The 16,573-nt window shown below is 48.9% G+C and overlaps 1 protein-coding gene across 5 annotated transcripts in view; it reads right to left on the bottom strand.

Moving 5' to 3' along the window:
• The window catches only part of RASGRP3 (RAS guanyl releasing protein 3), a 280,740-nt gene that overhangs the window by 105,249 nt on the left and 158,918 nt on the right, over positions 1-16,573 (bottom strand). For all 5 annotated transcript variants that reach the window (XM_077486434.1, XM_077486437.1, XM_077486433.1 and 2 more), the window contains one exon: positions 9,661-9,766. In XM_077486434.1, the coding sequence (XP_077342560.1) occupies positions 9,661-9,766 (106 nt within the window). The remainder of the gene's footprint in view (positions 1-9,660; positions 9,767-16,573) is intronic.

Below are 16,573 nucleotides of genomic sequence, written 5' to 3'. Positions count from 1 at the left end.
ATCACTGTCAGCGTATTTTAAGGCAGTGTCTGTTCACCAGTGCCAACTCACCAATACTAACAGACCCTATACATACTCTCTTCATAGCCCTCAATACATTCCTATAGAGATCATTCCCTTCAATTAGTATATAATTATACAATAATAAAGTCAGAAACTTGCAGTATTATAATGTTAAAACCTAGAAAATCTCTTTGCTTTCTCTTACAGTACATCTTAACGTGATTGTAAAGGATTGTTTTGTTTTTTTAAATAACAAACATGTCATACTTACCCCACTGTGCAGCTCGTTTTGCACAGAGCGGCCCCGAACATCCTCTTCTGGGGTCCCCCCGGTGGCTCCTGCGAGCATCAGAAAATCCCCTAGGAGAAGCTCTCTCCTGAGGGGGTTACCTTGCGGGCTCGCTCCAAAGTCCAGCACTTGCGTCCACAGACACGAATGCCAGACTCGGCCACGCTCATTGGATTGGCGTGCACTCACTTTTGTTGCCAGTGGTTTAGACATTAATGGCTGTGTGTTGAGTTATTTTGGAGAGACAGCAAATTTACACTGTTATACAAGCTGTACACTCACTACTTTACATTGTAGCAAAGTGTAATTTCTTCAGTGTTGTCACATAAAAAGTTATAATAAAATATTTACAAAAATGTGAAGGGTTTACTCAATTTTGTGAGATACTGTATAACTATTCATGTCTATGTTCATGCCCATCATTAGCCTCCTGAATGGGAGCAACATGCAGATGAGTCCAATGGAAACAGAGACAGCACACTACCACAAAGAGCTATAAGTGGTTTCTGTCATATAGCAACAAATCTGCCATGCTCCAGTGTTTCTCTAGCTTAAATATGATTTATGGTTTTAGTGGAACTTGGATATACTTTGTATATAAGTATGCTCTTAAATGTATGTTTTAAGAACATCTTGCACAACCATATATGACTGCTATCAACTTTTCTATGTTTTTGTATAATAAAGTTTAATTTTACATTCAAGATAGTTGATTGCTTATCATTCCTATGTTTGACCTGATGTAATCTAACTTATGTTAAGCTGTGTTGGAGCAGCAACTAGGGTTTGTTTTGTCTGGTGTATTATAAATTTTGTCACTGAAAATAAAGAGTTAAAAAAAATAGCTGATTGCTTTACTTGAGCTCTGCCCCTCCCCCCCAATAAAAGAACCTTAGTAATGGCAAAAAAAATATGGGAAATTATTATTTCATATATAGATGACTGGACATTCAAGCCATACCAAGACAAAGTCTGATTCCATCCATTGAGCTAAGGTACAACTGCCATTTCTGATTCATTTTTACCATTTTACTATGGAACGCTACATTTTATAAAAGAACACTTTGCAAGAGCATTGCTAGAGCTATGAGTGTACCAACATGGAGGTGTCTTGCGGAAAATTGTTTTGCAAAGGGCAAATTAACATAATTTTCCTTGCTCGTGGTTTTTCCACACTGGTTAGCTGCAAGGAATATCTAATGACAATAACAGAGCTAACACTTTCAACCTACATAATTGCCATAAGGCATGTTCATCTTTGAGTGTGCAGATTCATTAAATTCTAAAATTTACAAAAATAGAGCCCCATTAAAGAACACAGGAATTCAGAGACTATCTGTCATGGTCGTCTCCGGAATCCAGTGGCTCATGGAAGGCCTACCCACGGAATCCCCTCGTTGAGTGTTAATAGGTATCCATGGGCGCGCGTTGGCGCGAACGGACGCACGCGGGTGCGAGTGGGTATGAACGGGCGCACGCGGGTGCGCGATGTTGCGAACGAGCGCACGCGGGTGCGCGATGATACGAACAGGCGCACGCGGGTGCGCGGGGTCACGAACGGCTGCACGGTTTCACACGGGCACACGCCGTGCGACCGTTCTTGGCGCCCAGAGGGCTTCTTAAGGAATCCGTTTCAGTGCCTCGGTGCTGTCCAGTCTACAGCGTTCCGGTTACTCTGCCTCCTGCTTACCTGATTGTTCCTGTTCCGTTCTACCCGGCCTGTTCCTGACGATCCCTGCCTGCTGCCAGCCTTTGACCCTCGGACTGTTTGACCACGCTTCTGCCTTCTCCTGTGTACCGCTGCTGCCCGCCAGTTACCGACCCGGCTTGTACCTTGACCTCGCTAGTTCTGCCAGCTGTTCCAGTCTGACCACCCGTGCCTGCTGCTATCTGCTGCCTGCCTGCCAGCTGTTCCAGTCTGTCCATCTGTGCCTGCTGCTGTCTGCTGCCTACCTACCAGCTGTTTCAGTGTGACCATCTGTACCCGCTGCCAGCCGCTGTCTGCTTACCAGCCGTTCCAGACTGACCACCTGTGCCTGCCGTTGTCTGCCGTCAGCTCCAGGGCCAGTTCTACTCTTCACCTGCTCGGCACTTGTGCCCTCTGAACTCTAGAATCCCTGTCCCCACTTCCAGGGAATCTCGAGCCAGAGGCTTACGAGAGGCCGCTCCCTGCATTCCGGGCTCCCTCCACCAGGTACGTGATAGTACTGGACAGCCATGTCCGAGCCCACGCAGGGAGCCTCTCCTATGGATGAGCTCTGCCGCCATCTTGCAGGACTTACTCAAGCGGTGAAGAACCTACAGGAGGGCTATAGTCAGTTGGAGGAACGGGTTCAGGCCTTGTCTACTTCCACACCAGCTGTTTCCGGGACTTCTGTTGCACCTTCTGTGGTGATGTTGCCCCCTGAACCTAGGGTGCCCACACCCGAAAGATTCTCTGGCCACTGGGGAAGATTCCGTGCTTTTCGCAATTCCTGTGAGCTTTTCTTTGCTCTTCAACCTAGGACCTTCTCCCTTGAAGCCACCAAAGTGGGATATGTCATCTCCCTGTTGACAGGCGAACCCCAGTCCTGGGCTCATCGCCTACTGGAAAAGAAGGATCCTTCTCTCGAAACCCTAGACATTTTCTTTCAGGCCATGTCACGGTTATATGAAGATCCACAATTAACTGCCACCGCTGAAGCGGCTTTGCACACACTACAGCAAGGCCGTCGACCCGTGGAAGACTATGTGTCGGAGTTCCGACGCTGGAGTTCTGACACAGATTGGAACAACGCGGCACTACGTTACCAGTTCCGTATGGGTCTTTCGGAACCCCTGAAAGATGAGCTAGCTCGAGTGGGCATTCCTGAGACTTTAGAAGCTTTAGTGGATTTGTCTATCCAAATAGACAGACGCTTAAGAGAACGTCGTTCGGAGCGGTCCACGACAACCCCTCGTCCAGTGTGGATGCTACCTCGGGTATCTAACTCCTCCCATCCAGCCTCTTCTACTCCCATCACGGTGAACCAGGACCCACCTGAACCCATGCAGCTGGGCCTACTTAGACCTTCCTTGACGCCTGAAGAACGCCAGCGCCGTCGGGTAGGAAACCTCTGTTTGTACTGTGGAGAACCAGGACATTTCGTGCGCACTTGCCCTGCCAAGCTCCGTAAGTGCCTCTCCATGTCTCCTGCCCTTACTTCTGACTTACCAAGTATTACTTCCCATCTGACTGTAACCCATTTTCTTGCAGCTCCCAGGAGGGAACATCCGGACCAACACCATTATTGACTCAGGAGCTTGCAGTGGCTTTATAGACTTATCTTTTGCCTCAAAATATAACATTCCCCTTCGGCCCAGGGCAAAGGGACTTTCCGTACATCTGGCCGACGGTTCAACTCTCAAGTCTGGTCCTGTAACCCAGGAGACTCAGCCCTTGTTTACTACCATTGCCGGGATCCACCAGGAGTTGCTGTGTTTGGATGTCATCACATCCCCTCTTTTCCCTATCATATTAGGCATGCCCTGGCTGAAGGCACACAACCCCCAGATTGACTGGTCCACTGGAAAGTTGAAATTCCTTTCACCTTATTGTCTCCAACACTGCTTGTCGGGAACCGACCAAGCCTCCTCCTCCTTGCTCTGCCTGGAAGTTAACGCAGAAACCCGTCAGGCTGTACCTCCTGTCTACCACGACTTCCTGGACGTTTTTAGCAAGAAGGGTGCAGAGACTTTACCCCTTCACAGACCATACGATTGTCCAATAGAACTGCTTCCAGGTGCAGAAATTCCCTTTGGGAGAATCTTCCCACTATCAGAAACTGAGTTGGTAGCCCTGAAAGCCTATCTGGATGACAATTTAAGAAAGGGATTCATACGTCCCTCTACTTCCCCGGCAGGCGCGGGAATCTTCTTCGTGGAAAAGAAGGACCAAACCTTACGCCCCCGTGGGGACTATCGGGCACTCAACAAAATAACTATAAAGAACCGTTATCCTTTGCCACTTGTGCCTGAACTATTTCAAAGACTGGGGTCCGCAGCAGTGTTTTCGAAACTGGATCTTCGGGGTGCCTATAATCTTGTTCGCATCCGAAATGGAGATGAGTGGAAGACCGCCTTCCGCACTCGCTTTGGGTATTTTGAGTACTTGGTCATGCCTTTTGGTTTATGTAATGCCCCTGCCACGTTTCAGCATTTCATAAACGACATTTTTAGAGACTATCTAGATCTATTCGTTATCACCTATCTAGACGACATCCTGATCTTTTCTTCTTCCCTGGCTGAACATCGGGAACACGTCAGGAACGTGTTATCCCGACTCCGATTTCACGGACTATACGCCAAGCCGGAAAAATGTACTTTCGAACAGCGAAGTATTCAGTTTCTGGGGCTGATCATTTCCGTAGATGGCATCGAAATGGACCCTCAGAAGATTTCTGCCATTCGAGATTGGCCCGCTCCCACGGACAGGAAAGGGGTCCAGCGGTTCATCGGATTCACAAACTTTTATAGAAAATTTATTAGGGGATTTTCCACCATAATTTCTACCATCACGAGACTAACTAAACAGGGCCTGAGGTTCCAATGGTCCCCCGAGGCTCAAAAGGCCTTCACCACTCTGAAGGATTTGTTCGTGTCGGCCTCTATTCTTAAGCACCCTGACCCAACTCTGCCATACATTCTGGAGGTCGATGCCTCTGAGATAGCGGTTGGGGCGGTACTTTCTCAAAGGCATGGACCAAGATCTCTTCTGCACCCAGTTGCGTTCTTTTCCCGCAAGCTATCCGAGGCAGAAGGCAATTATGACGTCGGAGACCGGGAACTATTAGCCATCAAGGTGGCTCTCGAAGAGTGGCGTTATCTGCTGGAAGGAGCAGCGCATCCAATCCTCATTTACACGGACCATAAGAATCTGGAGTACTTGAAGTCTGCCAAGAGATTGAGACCACGTCAGGCCAGATGGGCACTTTTCTTCTCCAGATTCTCCTTCCACATAACTTATCGTCCTGGGTCAAAGAATACTAAGCCGGACGCTCTGTCTCGAATGTTTAATGAACCCGAAACCTCCTCGCATCCGGACACCATTCTGCCCTCAGGGAATTTCCTCCTGCTCCAAGGAAATCTGCTGTCTCAGATCAAGCAGGCTTCCGTTAGTGCTGTTCTCCCACCTGACGTCACTCTTCTGGCCAAGGACGAACTCTTCTGGTACAAAGACAAGATTTTTGTTCCTCAGGAAATTCGAGTGCTGTCATGACCATTTGCTGGCTGGCCATTTTGGAGTCCTTAAGAACCCGAACTGGTTCAGCGAACATTCTGGTGGCCGCAGTTAAAGTCGGACTGTAAGAAATATGTGGAGGCATGTGTCACCTGCATCCAGAACAAAGGCAGTTAGTCCAGGGCCTGGGGTCTGTTGAAACCACTACCTGTCCCAGAGAGGCCCTGGCGGATGATCTCAATGGACTTCATTGTCGAGCTACCACCTTCAGAAGGCTGTTCCACGATCTTTGTGGTAGTGGATAGGTTATCTAAGATGGCCCACTTCTTACCAATGAAGGGTACTCCCTCCGCCGCGGAAACAGCCAAGATATTCATTAAAGAAATTGTGAGACTGCATGGCATTCCTGCGAATATCACATCGGATCGGGGAGTACAATTCACGTCCAAGTTCTGGAGGGCACTTTGTGGGGCCCTGAAAATCGATCTCTGTTTCTCTTCTGCCTACCACCCTCAAACCAATGGGCAAACTGAACGAACGAACCAGACGTTGGAACAGTACCTGCGCTGTTTCTCGTCATTCTCTCAGGATGACTGGGCTCCCTTGCTTCCACTAGCCGAATTTTCATACAATAACTCCATTCATTCAGCCACGAAACAGTCCCCGTTCTTCGCAAACTACGGTTTCCATCCTTTATTTCTGTCCAACGATCTTCCAGAATGTCCGGTACCAGCGGTTCAGAAAAGTATTGACTTCTTCAGATCCAACAACAGGCTTCTGCAGGAGACCATGACAAGAACCCAGAGGTATAATAAAGAGGTGTTTGACAAGAAGAGAAGGGGAGAACTTAATCTCAAGGTCGGGGATCAAGTTTGGCTATCCACTCTGAACCTGAAGATGGCCTGTCCATCTAAAAAGTTGGGTCCAAGATTCGTGGGTCCCTTCCCAGTTGTGAAAAAGGTGAATGATGTGGCGTATGAGCTAAAATTGCCAGAATCGTTCCGGATTCACCCTGTCTTCCACGTAGCTTTGCTCAAGCCAGCCGTTCCAGATCCCTTTGACAGCCGGAAGGTTGCTCCACCTGAACCCGTGATCATCGACCGTGAAGTCGAATATGAGGTGGAATCCATCCTGGACTGTAGGCGAAGATGCAATCAAATCCAATTTTTGGTGAAATGGAAGGGGTACGGGCCTGAAGAAAATTCTTGGGAGCCTGAGTCCAGAAGACTGATACTTGCCTTTGAGAGGGCCCATCTGGGTAAGATGGCACAGTTGGGCATCCGGAGGCTGCCCCTTGGGGGGGTGCAATGTCATGGTCGTCTCCGGAATCCAGTGGCTCATGGAAGGCCTACCCACGGAATCCCCTCGTTGAGTGTTAATAGGTATCCATGGGCGCGCGTTGGCGCGAACGGACGCACGCGGGTGCGAGTGGGTACGAACGGGCGCACACGGGTGCGCGATGTTGCGAACGAGCGCACGCGGGTGCACGATGATACGAATAGGCGCACGCGGGTGCGCGGGGTCACGAACAGCTGCACAGTTTCACGCGGGCGCACGCAGGCACGCCGTGCGACCGTTCTTGGCGCCCAGAGGGCTTCTTAAGGAATCCGTTTCAGTGCCTCGGTGCTGTCCAGTCTACAGCGTTCCGGTTACTCTGCCTCCTGCTTACCTGATTGTTCCTGTTCCGTTCTACCCGGCCTGTTCCTGACGATCCCTGCCTGCTGCCAGCCTTTGACCCTCGGACTGTTTGACCACGCTTCTGCCTTCTCCTGTGTACCGCTGCTGCCCGCCAGTTACCGACCCGGCTTGTACCTTGACCTCGCTAGTTCTGCCAGCTGTTCCAGTCTGACCACCCGTGCCTGCTGCTATCTGCTGCCTGCCTGCCAGCTGTTCCAGTCTGTCCATCTGTGCCTGCTGCTGTCTGCTGCCTACCTACCAGCTGTTTCAGTGTGACCATCTGTACCCGCTGCCAGCCGCTGTCTGCTTACCAGCCGTTCCAGACTGACCACCTGTGCCTGCCGTTGTCTGCCGTCAGCTCCAGGGCCAGTTCTACTCTTCACCTGCTCGGCACTTGTGCCCTCTGAACTCTAGAATCCCTGTCCCCACTTCCAGGGAATCTCGAGCCAGAGGCTTACGAGAGGCCGCTCCCTGCATTCCGGGCTCCCTCCACCAGGTACGTGACACTATCTGTTATACTGCCTCCTACATGAAGATTGGACACTGTCAAACAAAAAAATGTGGGCCAGCCCAATATAACCTTGCCTACTCCTAGCACCCCTGAATTCTGTGGGAAAGAAATAACAAGAACATAATCCAAAAGAGTGAGACCTGTGTCCCTCAGTAGACTTAAAGAATCGGATTGCATGGTAACCACGAACATCTCTTTTTCTTTCTCATTCATTAAGAGACACTGGAATTCAAAGACTGTTGGAATGTCCAAAAGCAGCAGGAAAAAAACGAATAAACATTAACAGGCCCACAAAAAACAACAGAACGGGTAACTATTTGCAGCTCAAAGAGCTGCTTGAAGGACCTTACACCTAAAGATGGCATCAGATAAGACCTGAACATTTGCCTGGAAAATCTTGATAAATATCTAGGATTGGACCCAGATATTTCAAGTGATGAATCGGTTCCAGAGCTGACTTCTGAAGGTTCTGGACCCATCCAAAACTCTGCAAGATCTGTATGATCAAGGCAATGTTGTTCGCAACCCTGCACTAACTGTTTGGTTGAGATAAAGTATGCCAGGATTTTTCTAATCTCCATAAAGAAAGACTCTGACCTCAGGCCGTAAGGGTCAAAAATCAGTAGTGCTATTTGGCCCATAAAATTCAGCATGACTGCAGTGAAATCCTCCCTGGATAGAGTGGAGGAAGCAACCATGCGCCACAGCCCTAAAGAAGACTTCAAAGATGGCATAAACTCTAGTGGAGGGCACAATTATGGACTCTAAGTGTCAGATGCCTCAGGAGGGAGTAAGGCAGTTAGTGTCTGTAACCAAATATGTTGCACCACAAGTAGGCAATGTGCTCAGGGTATGAGACAAGGCCTCTAAAACATACCAACTGTTGGAAGGCTGATGTAGGGTCAGGTGGCCCAAGGTGGCCAGGTCACTCTAGGTGGACAGCAGGGATAAATAAAGGAGAGTTTCATGTGTCTCTTGCAGTGGAAGCAAGCTAAATAATGGTAAAGAGCATGGAGGAAGCGTGTGACACTCTCTCCGCTCAATCCCCCTGCACTAATCCTTTCTGTGGTAAGACCTAAAATGTAGCATTCCTCAGCACAGTTAGTAACATAGTAGCTCCCACTGCTCGGCCCTTATGGTCTACTCACAAAAGGAGTCTTTCGGTGACAAGGTTCTGCTTAAAGCGGTAGTAAACCCGCAAATTATAGGCTTTCCTGTAGGTAAAAGTTAAAAATTTGAGTATACAACCACTTTAAGCAATGAACCCAGAAAGAACTCCACAGTTAACTCTCACAAGTACTGTACATGCAGGCCTGGAAGGCCCTTCAATGCAGGTCCAATGTCCAAAGGTTACAATCCAGGTTAGCTCTTCAACATGCAGTCTAGGCTGGGGAAATGCGATCCAGATAGCTGCATATAGAAGTAGAAATCTTGAATAAAGAAAAAGATGGTAGCTAGCAAAATGGTTAGACTTTTCATAGCAGAGTGGAGAATAGACATCTATCTTCCTAGGACACTTCTTCGTCCAATTCTTCCATTGGCAGCAATATAACCTGTCAGTCTCTCACTTTCTGTGTTTCTCAATGAGCGAGAAATGAGAAAGAATCTATAATTTTTCCATAATATGAATTATCAATCATTAAACCACAAGTTTTATAGTATAATACTGTAGTTAGGAGCATTTTATTGGCTACTGTTTCTTTCAAAGTTGTCTCCTAAATCACATTTAAACTTGCTACTTTTTAACAGTTTTAGAAATCATTAAGGCAGTGTTTCTTGAATTATAGGCCAGGATCTGAACTGGGTGACAGCACAAATTGGTTGTTTAGAATGGGTCACCACTTGACTTTGTGTCCAAGCATGAAATCAGCAGATTAACTGTGCTGTCAATTATGGTTTACAGCACAGACACATTTGGAAAGCTGGTACTAAACCAGGAATGTTCTGCTGCAATTTGTGCAGTGCACTTTAACAAAAGGATATATTGAGAGAAGTTTTCCAGTAAGTTCAGTAGAAGACAAATACCAACGATGCATTAACAAAACGATTCTTGGCAACAAATTGTTGTGATGCAGATTACCCCTCTCATCTGTAAAAAAAAAAAAAAAGGTAGTTACATGAATAATAAGTATATGCATTATGCATTACCTGTGTATTACGCTATATTGCCAAAAGTATTTGGACGCCTGACTTTACACGCACATGAAATTTAATGGCATCCCAGTCTCAGTCCATTGGTTTCAATATTGAGTTGGCCCACCCTTTGTAGCTATAATAGCTTCAACGCTTCTGGGAAGGCTGTCCGCAAGGTTTAGGAGTGTGTCTATGGGAATGTTTGACCATTCTTCCAGAAGCGCATTTGTGAAGTCAGGCACTGTTGTTGGACGAGAAGGCCTGGCTCACAGTCTCCACTCTAATTCATCCCAAAGATGTTCTATCGGGTTGAAGTCAGGACTCTGTGCAGGCCAGTCAAGTTCTTCCACCCCAAACTCGCTCATCCATGTCTTTATGGACCTTGCTTTGTGCACTGGTCCAAATCATTTGGTGGAGGGAGGAATTATGGCTTCAGACATTTTGGACAATTTCATGCTCCCAACTTTGTGGGAACATATTGGGGATGGCTCCTTCCTGTTCCAACTGGCTGCGCACCAGTGCACAAAGCAAGGTCCATAAAGACATGGATGAACTTTATAGACCCTATAGGGAATTGTATGTCAACTTTGTACCATCAACTGTGTATTTATTTAGGTTATTTACAAAGGAAGATAAAACCACAGCACCAGAAAGACAAGACCTCAATTATTAAAATAATTATGTGAAAAGGCAAAGACATGATGTATTTCTGTATTTGGCTATGAAGTGAGAAAAGTAGGCCCTAATTAGAATTAGGTTATGATTCCATTATTGTACAAGCACTGAGTGCTCTGCTCTCATTGAGTGTCCTATTGTATTGTACCATGCTGTTTTATAGATACATCTCTACTACCTGATATAGACCTGGCATGACATTGAGGTGCTTTTTTTTTTAATATGCTCAATGTTTTAAATTTTTAAATGCCTGTCTCAAAAGTTAGAAGAATTACAAAGGATATGAAGGAAAGAGAATGGCTGCTTATCCTATATAGAATATAATATTTAATGTACATCCTTAAGCTGCTAGAATGTTTTTTACATAGGTTACATATGTGCTGACAGCATATGCACCCATCCAAAGGGAATGCCAGTGGCAATAAGTAAAGAAGCTGTTAAGATTCTGTAAATTGTAGCAGGGACCTTGGGATTTGGATCTTTAGAAGCAAAGTAGAAAGCCGTGGCAGAGCAGGAACAGACACCCAAACAGAATGCAGACACATAGGAGAGTGAGTACAGGGTTATGGGGTTGTTAGGTGTATACTAGGTTTCTAGTTGATGGTGAAGGGTTTTCTCTAAGGTAGAAAGTCTATGAGCACCTACTCTTTATCAGAGCTATTGAAGGTACAAATGGACTTGGGCAGCAGGATAACTCCTGGCATGCAATTCCCTAGCTGGACAACCACAGACAGTAATGACAGATGAAGCGCCAGTACACAGAAGACAAACAGGAACAGACATTGACTGGCAGTAGAGTGTCATGATCACTTAATGCCCCTGTTCCTCATTCCAGCACCCAGGTGTTGACTGTTGCTTTTCCCCTGTCTATGTTCACCTGCAAGGTGAATGATCTGATCAGTCACCTGATATAAGAAAACCGAACACTCTATCCCTTGCTTGTGATAGAGACAGTTACCTGCATTGTTTCTCATCAAGCCTCCCATTTGTCTGCCTTGCTTTGCTGTTGGATTTTCCTGTGTATAACCCAGATTAGTGATGGACGAACTTCCGACGGGACGTTTCGCGAACGCGAAACGCGAACGGACACAAACGTTCGCGAAAACGACCGTTCGCCGCGGGCTCCATTGACTTCAATGGGAGGCGAATTTCGCAAACCTTTAGGTCGAATTTGCGGCCACGGGGTAATTATTAGGGGGTAGCACGTAGTCCCACCACCTGGACAATAGCATAATACATGTATGAGGTGAATTTGGGATCGATAACTACAAGCATTTTTTTTTTATTTGGGAAATTGTTCTGACAATTCAGGACTATGGAGCTAATGAAGGCAATGGAGGAGAGGGAAGGTCAGGGACCAGGGTAGGCAAACAAGAGGGTGCAGGAGATACAGAGCACTGACAGCAGCACCGTAATACAGAGCACTGACATCAGCACCGTGACATACAGCGCTGACAGCAGCTCCGTGACATACAGCGCTGACAGCAGCTCCGTGACATACAGCGCTGACAGCAGCTCCGTGACATACAGCGCTGACAGCAGCTCCGTGACATACAGCGCTGACAGCAGCTCCGTGACATACAGCGCTGACAGCAGCACCGTGACATACAGCGCTGACAGCAGCTCCGTGACATACAGCGCTGACAGCAGCTCCGTGACATACAGCGCTGACAGCAGCTCCGTGACATACAGCACTGACAGCAGCTCCGTGACATACAGCGCTGACAGCAGCTCCGTGACATACAGCGCTGACAGCAGCACCGTGACATACAGCGCTGACAGCAGCTCCGTGACATACAGCGCTGACAGCAGCTCCGTGACATACAGCGCTGACAGCAGCTCCGTGACATACAGCGCTGACAGCAGCTCCGTGACATACAGCGCTGACAGCAGCTCCGTGACATACAGCGCTGACAGCAGCTCCGTGACATACAGCGCTGACAGCAGCTCCGTGACATACAGCGCTGACAGCAGCTCCGTGACATACAGCGCTGACAGCAGCTCCGTGACATACAGCGCTGACAGCAGCTCCGTGACATACAGCGCTGACAGCAGCTCCGTGACATACAGCGCTGACAGCAGCTCCGTGACATACAGCGCTGACAGCAGCTCCGTGACATACAGCGCTGACAGCAGCACCGTAAGCAGCCCCAGGAGGAAGTCAGCACAGCACAGGGATGGTGTGATCCCCTCATAATAAGAACCCCCAGGAGGAAGTCAGCACAGCACAGGGATGGTGGGAGCCCCTCATAATAAGAACACCCAGGAGGAAGTCAGCACAGCACAGGGATGGTGGGAACCCCTCATAATAAGCAGCCCCAGTAGAAATATGACACCGCTCAACCTCTTCAAAGAGGAGGGTAGGGGCATATAGTACGGTGTGCTTTTTTGGGTCAGGGAAGTGAGCCAAATGAATTAAGAAGGTCTGTGTGCTTGATTCCAAAAATTGTTTATAGACATATACATGGTCTACTGATCACATGTGTTGAATTCCTCCGAGATCCATGCCTCATTCATTTTTAGAAATGTGAGGTAGTTAACACTGTGGTGAGCTAGGCGAGTACGCTTATCGGTCACAATCCCCCCTGCTGCGCTGAACGTCCTTTCGGACAGGACACTGGATGAGGGGCAAGCCAACAGTTCGATTGCAAATTGGGCAAGCTCTGGCCAGAGGTCAAGCCTGCCCACCCAGTAGTCTAGGGGTTCATCACTCCTCAGAGCGTCCACATCGGCCGTTAACCCAATGTAGTCGGACACCTGACGGTCTAGGCGTTCCCTGATGCTGGATCCGGATGACACCTGTCGATGGGTCGGCTGAAAGAATGACCTCATATCCGAAGTCACCAACACATCTTCAAACCGGCCTCTTCTTGCAGGCGCTGTTGGATTGGTACCCGCAAATCCTTCTCTGGGAGTGGGAATTGCTCCTCTGCCAGCGCACGCAAAAGCAGAATGCAGCATTTCTCGAAGCAAGGCCTGGAAGTGCTGCATTCTGACAGCCCTCTGCGACGGCGGTAACATTTCCGCCATTTTGTGTTTGTACCGGGGGTCTAAGTACGTTGCCACCCAGTACTGGTCCTTGACCCTCATGCTTTTTATACGGGGGTCCCTATTAAAACACTGGAGCATGAAGGCCCCCATTTGCACTAAAGTGGAAGCGGTGTGGTGGCCTGGCTCCTGCTCATCATCCAGGATAATGTCGTCCTCTTCATTCTCCTCTCCCCATCCTCGCACAACAGGGATCCCAGAAAGGTTTAAAGCATGCTCTTCTTGCTCCTGCTCATCCGCCCCGGCACCATCCTCCTCTGACTCCTCATCAGACTCCTGTTGTTGACTTGTCTCAGATAGAGTAGCCCCCCCTGGGAATTCATCCAGCATTGCGACTTCCTCATCTTCCCGCTCCTGCTCCTCCACAGCCTGATCAATGACACGACGCAATGCACGCTCCAGAAAGAAGGCATAAGGTACCATGTCACTGATGGCGCCATGGCTGCGACTGACCAGTTTGGTGATCTCCTCAAATGGCCGCAGAAGTCTGCATGTGTCGCGCATGAGCAGCCACTGGCGCGGTGAAAAAAAACCCAGCTCCCCAGAACCGTTTCTTTCGCAGAGTTCATACAGGTAGACGTTAACTGCACGTTTCTGCTGGAGCAGCCTATCAAGCATATAGAAGGTTGAGTTCCATCGCGTCGGGCAATCGCAAATAAGACGTCTGACCGGCAGATGGTGTCGCCGCTGAATGTCAGCAAGGCGAGCCATGGCCGTGTAAGATCTTCTGAAATGGGCCGAGATTTTCCTTGCCTGCCGCAAGATGTCCTGGACCCCAGGGTATTTGACAAGGAATCGCTGCACGACCAAGTTTAAGACGTGTGCCATGCACGGCACGTGCGTGATTTTGCCCTGTTTCAATGCGCTAAGCAGATTGGCACCGTTGTCACACACCACTTTACCAACTGTCAAATTGAGCGGTGTTAGCCACTCATCTGCCTGTGAACGCAAAGCTGAAAGGAGTGCCGGGCCAGTGTGGCTCTTTGCTTCCAGGCACAACAGACGCAGCACGGCATGGCAACGTCTCACCTGGCATGTGGAATAGGTTCTGGGGAGCTTGGGCGGTGCAGTGGAAGAGACGCTAGCAGCGGAAAAGGAGGAGGCAGCTGAGGAGGAGAGGGAGGAGGATGGAGTAGGAGGAGGAGAAGAAGAGTCAGGCCTGCATGCAATCCGTGGCGGTAAAACCAAATCTACACGGGTGCCACGGGTTACATGCTTGACGGCCGTCAGAAGGTTCACCCAGTGGGCAGTAAAACTGATATACCTTCCCTGCCCGTGTTTGCTAGACCACGTGTCTGTGGTCAGATGTATCTTGGCACCGACACTGTGTGCCAGAGATACATTCACTTGCCGCTGAACATGGCCATATAGCTCTGGGATGCCCTTCTCTGAGAAATACTTCCTTCCTGGGACCTTCCATTGTGGTGTTCCAATGGCCACAAATTTGCGAAAGGCCTCCGAGTCCACCAGTTTATATGGCAGTAGTTGGCGGGCTATGAGTTCTGACAAGCCAGCCGCCAACCGTTGGGCAAGAGGGTTATCCGGCGTCATCATTTTTTTACGCTCAAACATTAGGCCCACGGAAGCCTGCCTTTTTGCAGAAAAATGTGAGCTTGGCGTGATGGAAGGTGGAGTGGAGGACAATTGTGAGGAGAGAGGAGAAGGAGAAGTAGAAGACGAGGCTGGACGGTGAGAGCCTGCAGTGTGGCTTTGTGTGTTCCGTTGCTCCCACTGGGCTCGGTGATGGCTGCTCATGTGCCTTCTTAAGGCGGTCGTCCCTAGGTGAGTATTGGGCTTACCGCGACTAACGCGTTGACTGCAAAGATTGCAGATGGCAACGCTATTGTCAGCAGCGGACACGTTAAAAAAAGCCCACACTGCGGAGCCATGTGCCGGTGTCCTGGGAGCGCCAGATGTGACCGTACATGGTCGATGACTCGCTCCTGATACATTTGCAGTCTGCTTTGTCCCTGCTGTGCAATGTAAGTCATTGCTGCTTCTCCTCCCTATCTGCTGGTCCATATCTCCCTCTGAACTCCCCTCCTCTTCCTCTCTTGTGGGCACCCACGTGACATCACTAGACACGTCATCATCAACGTCACCTTCCCCACCGCTATAAGTAGAGTAGGCAGCAACACCGGGGACCAACCTCCTCCTTGGGCTGATCTGGGTACTGGCGTCAGACTGCTGAGTAGCGCTTGTTGCTACCTCCTCTTCCTGATCCAATACCAAGAGTGGCTGCGCATCAGAAATGTCCTCTTGATATGGATCGGAAAATAATTCCAGTGACTCAAGCGGAAGGTATGTGGTGGTGGTGGTGGTGGTCGTGTTGTTGGTGGTAGTGTCTTTGGGGGTGCACATAGCAGAGAGTGAAGAAGAGGGTGCAGATCGAGAGGATGAGGAGGGTGCAGAAGAGTAAGGCTGAGCGAGCCACTCAACCAAGTCTGGTGCATCCTTTAAAGTAATTGAACGCACCTTCTGCAACTTCCCACTTTGGCTCAAGCCTGTTGCTCCTGCCCTACCCCTACCACCCCTGCGGAAGGGCCTGCCTCTTCCTCTGCATGTCATTTTTTAAATGACCCTGTGACAAAACTCTTAGTCCCTATACCGCTGAAGGACTGCTGCAGTATAGGTGAGCGGTCAGCAGTGGTGCACGTCAACCCTATCTATTGTGGACCTATAGCGGTCCTTACAGAACAGCAGACTGTACCGCACTCAAGCCTATGTACCGTAGCACCCTATACCAAGTTACCAGTCCTTATAAGAACTTTTGTGGAACAAGCAGGTTGTGTGTTAGTGATTAGCAGACTGTACGTCAGTCCCTATACCGCTGAAGGACTGCTGCAGTATAGGTGAGCGGTCAGCAGTGGTGCACGTCAACCCTATCTATTGTGGACCGATAGCGGTCCTTACAGAACAGCAGACTGTACCGCACTCAAGCCTATGTACCGTAGCACCCTATACCAAGTTACCAGTCCTTATAAGAACTTTTGTGGACCAAGCAGGTTGTGTATTAGTGTTTAGCAGACTGTACGTCAGT

Source organism: Lithobates pipiens, unplaced genomic scaffold, assembly GCF_037356315.1.
Source record: "Lithobates pipiens isolate NorthernLeopardFrog02 unplaced genomic scaffold, aLitPip1_a1.2 Scaffold_18, whole genome shotgun sequence".
In the NCBI taxonomy this organism is placed as follows: domain Eukaryota; kingdom Metazoa; phylum Chordata; class Amphibia; order Anura; family Ranidae; genus Lithobates; species Lithobates pipiens.
Note: the sequence above shows the minus strand (reverse complement) of the source record. Positions and strands in the feature narration are given on the sequence as shown.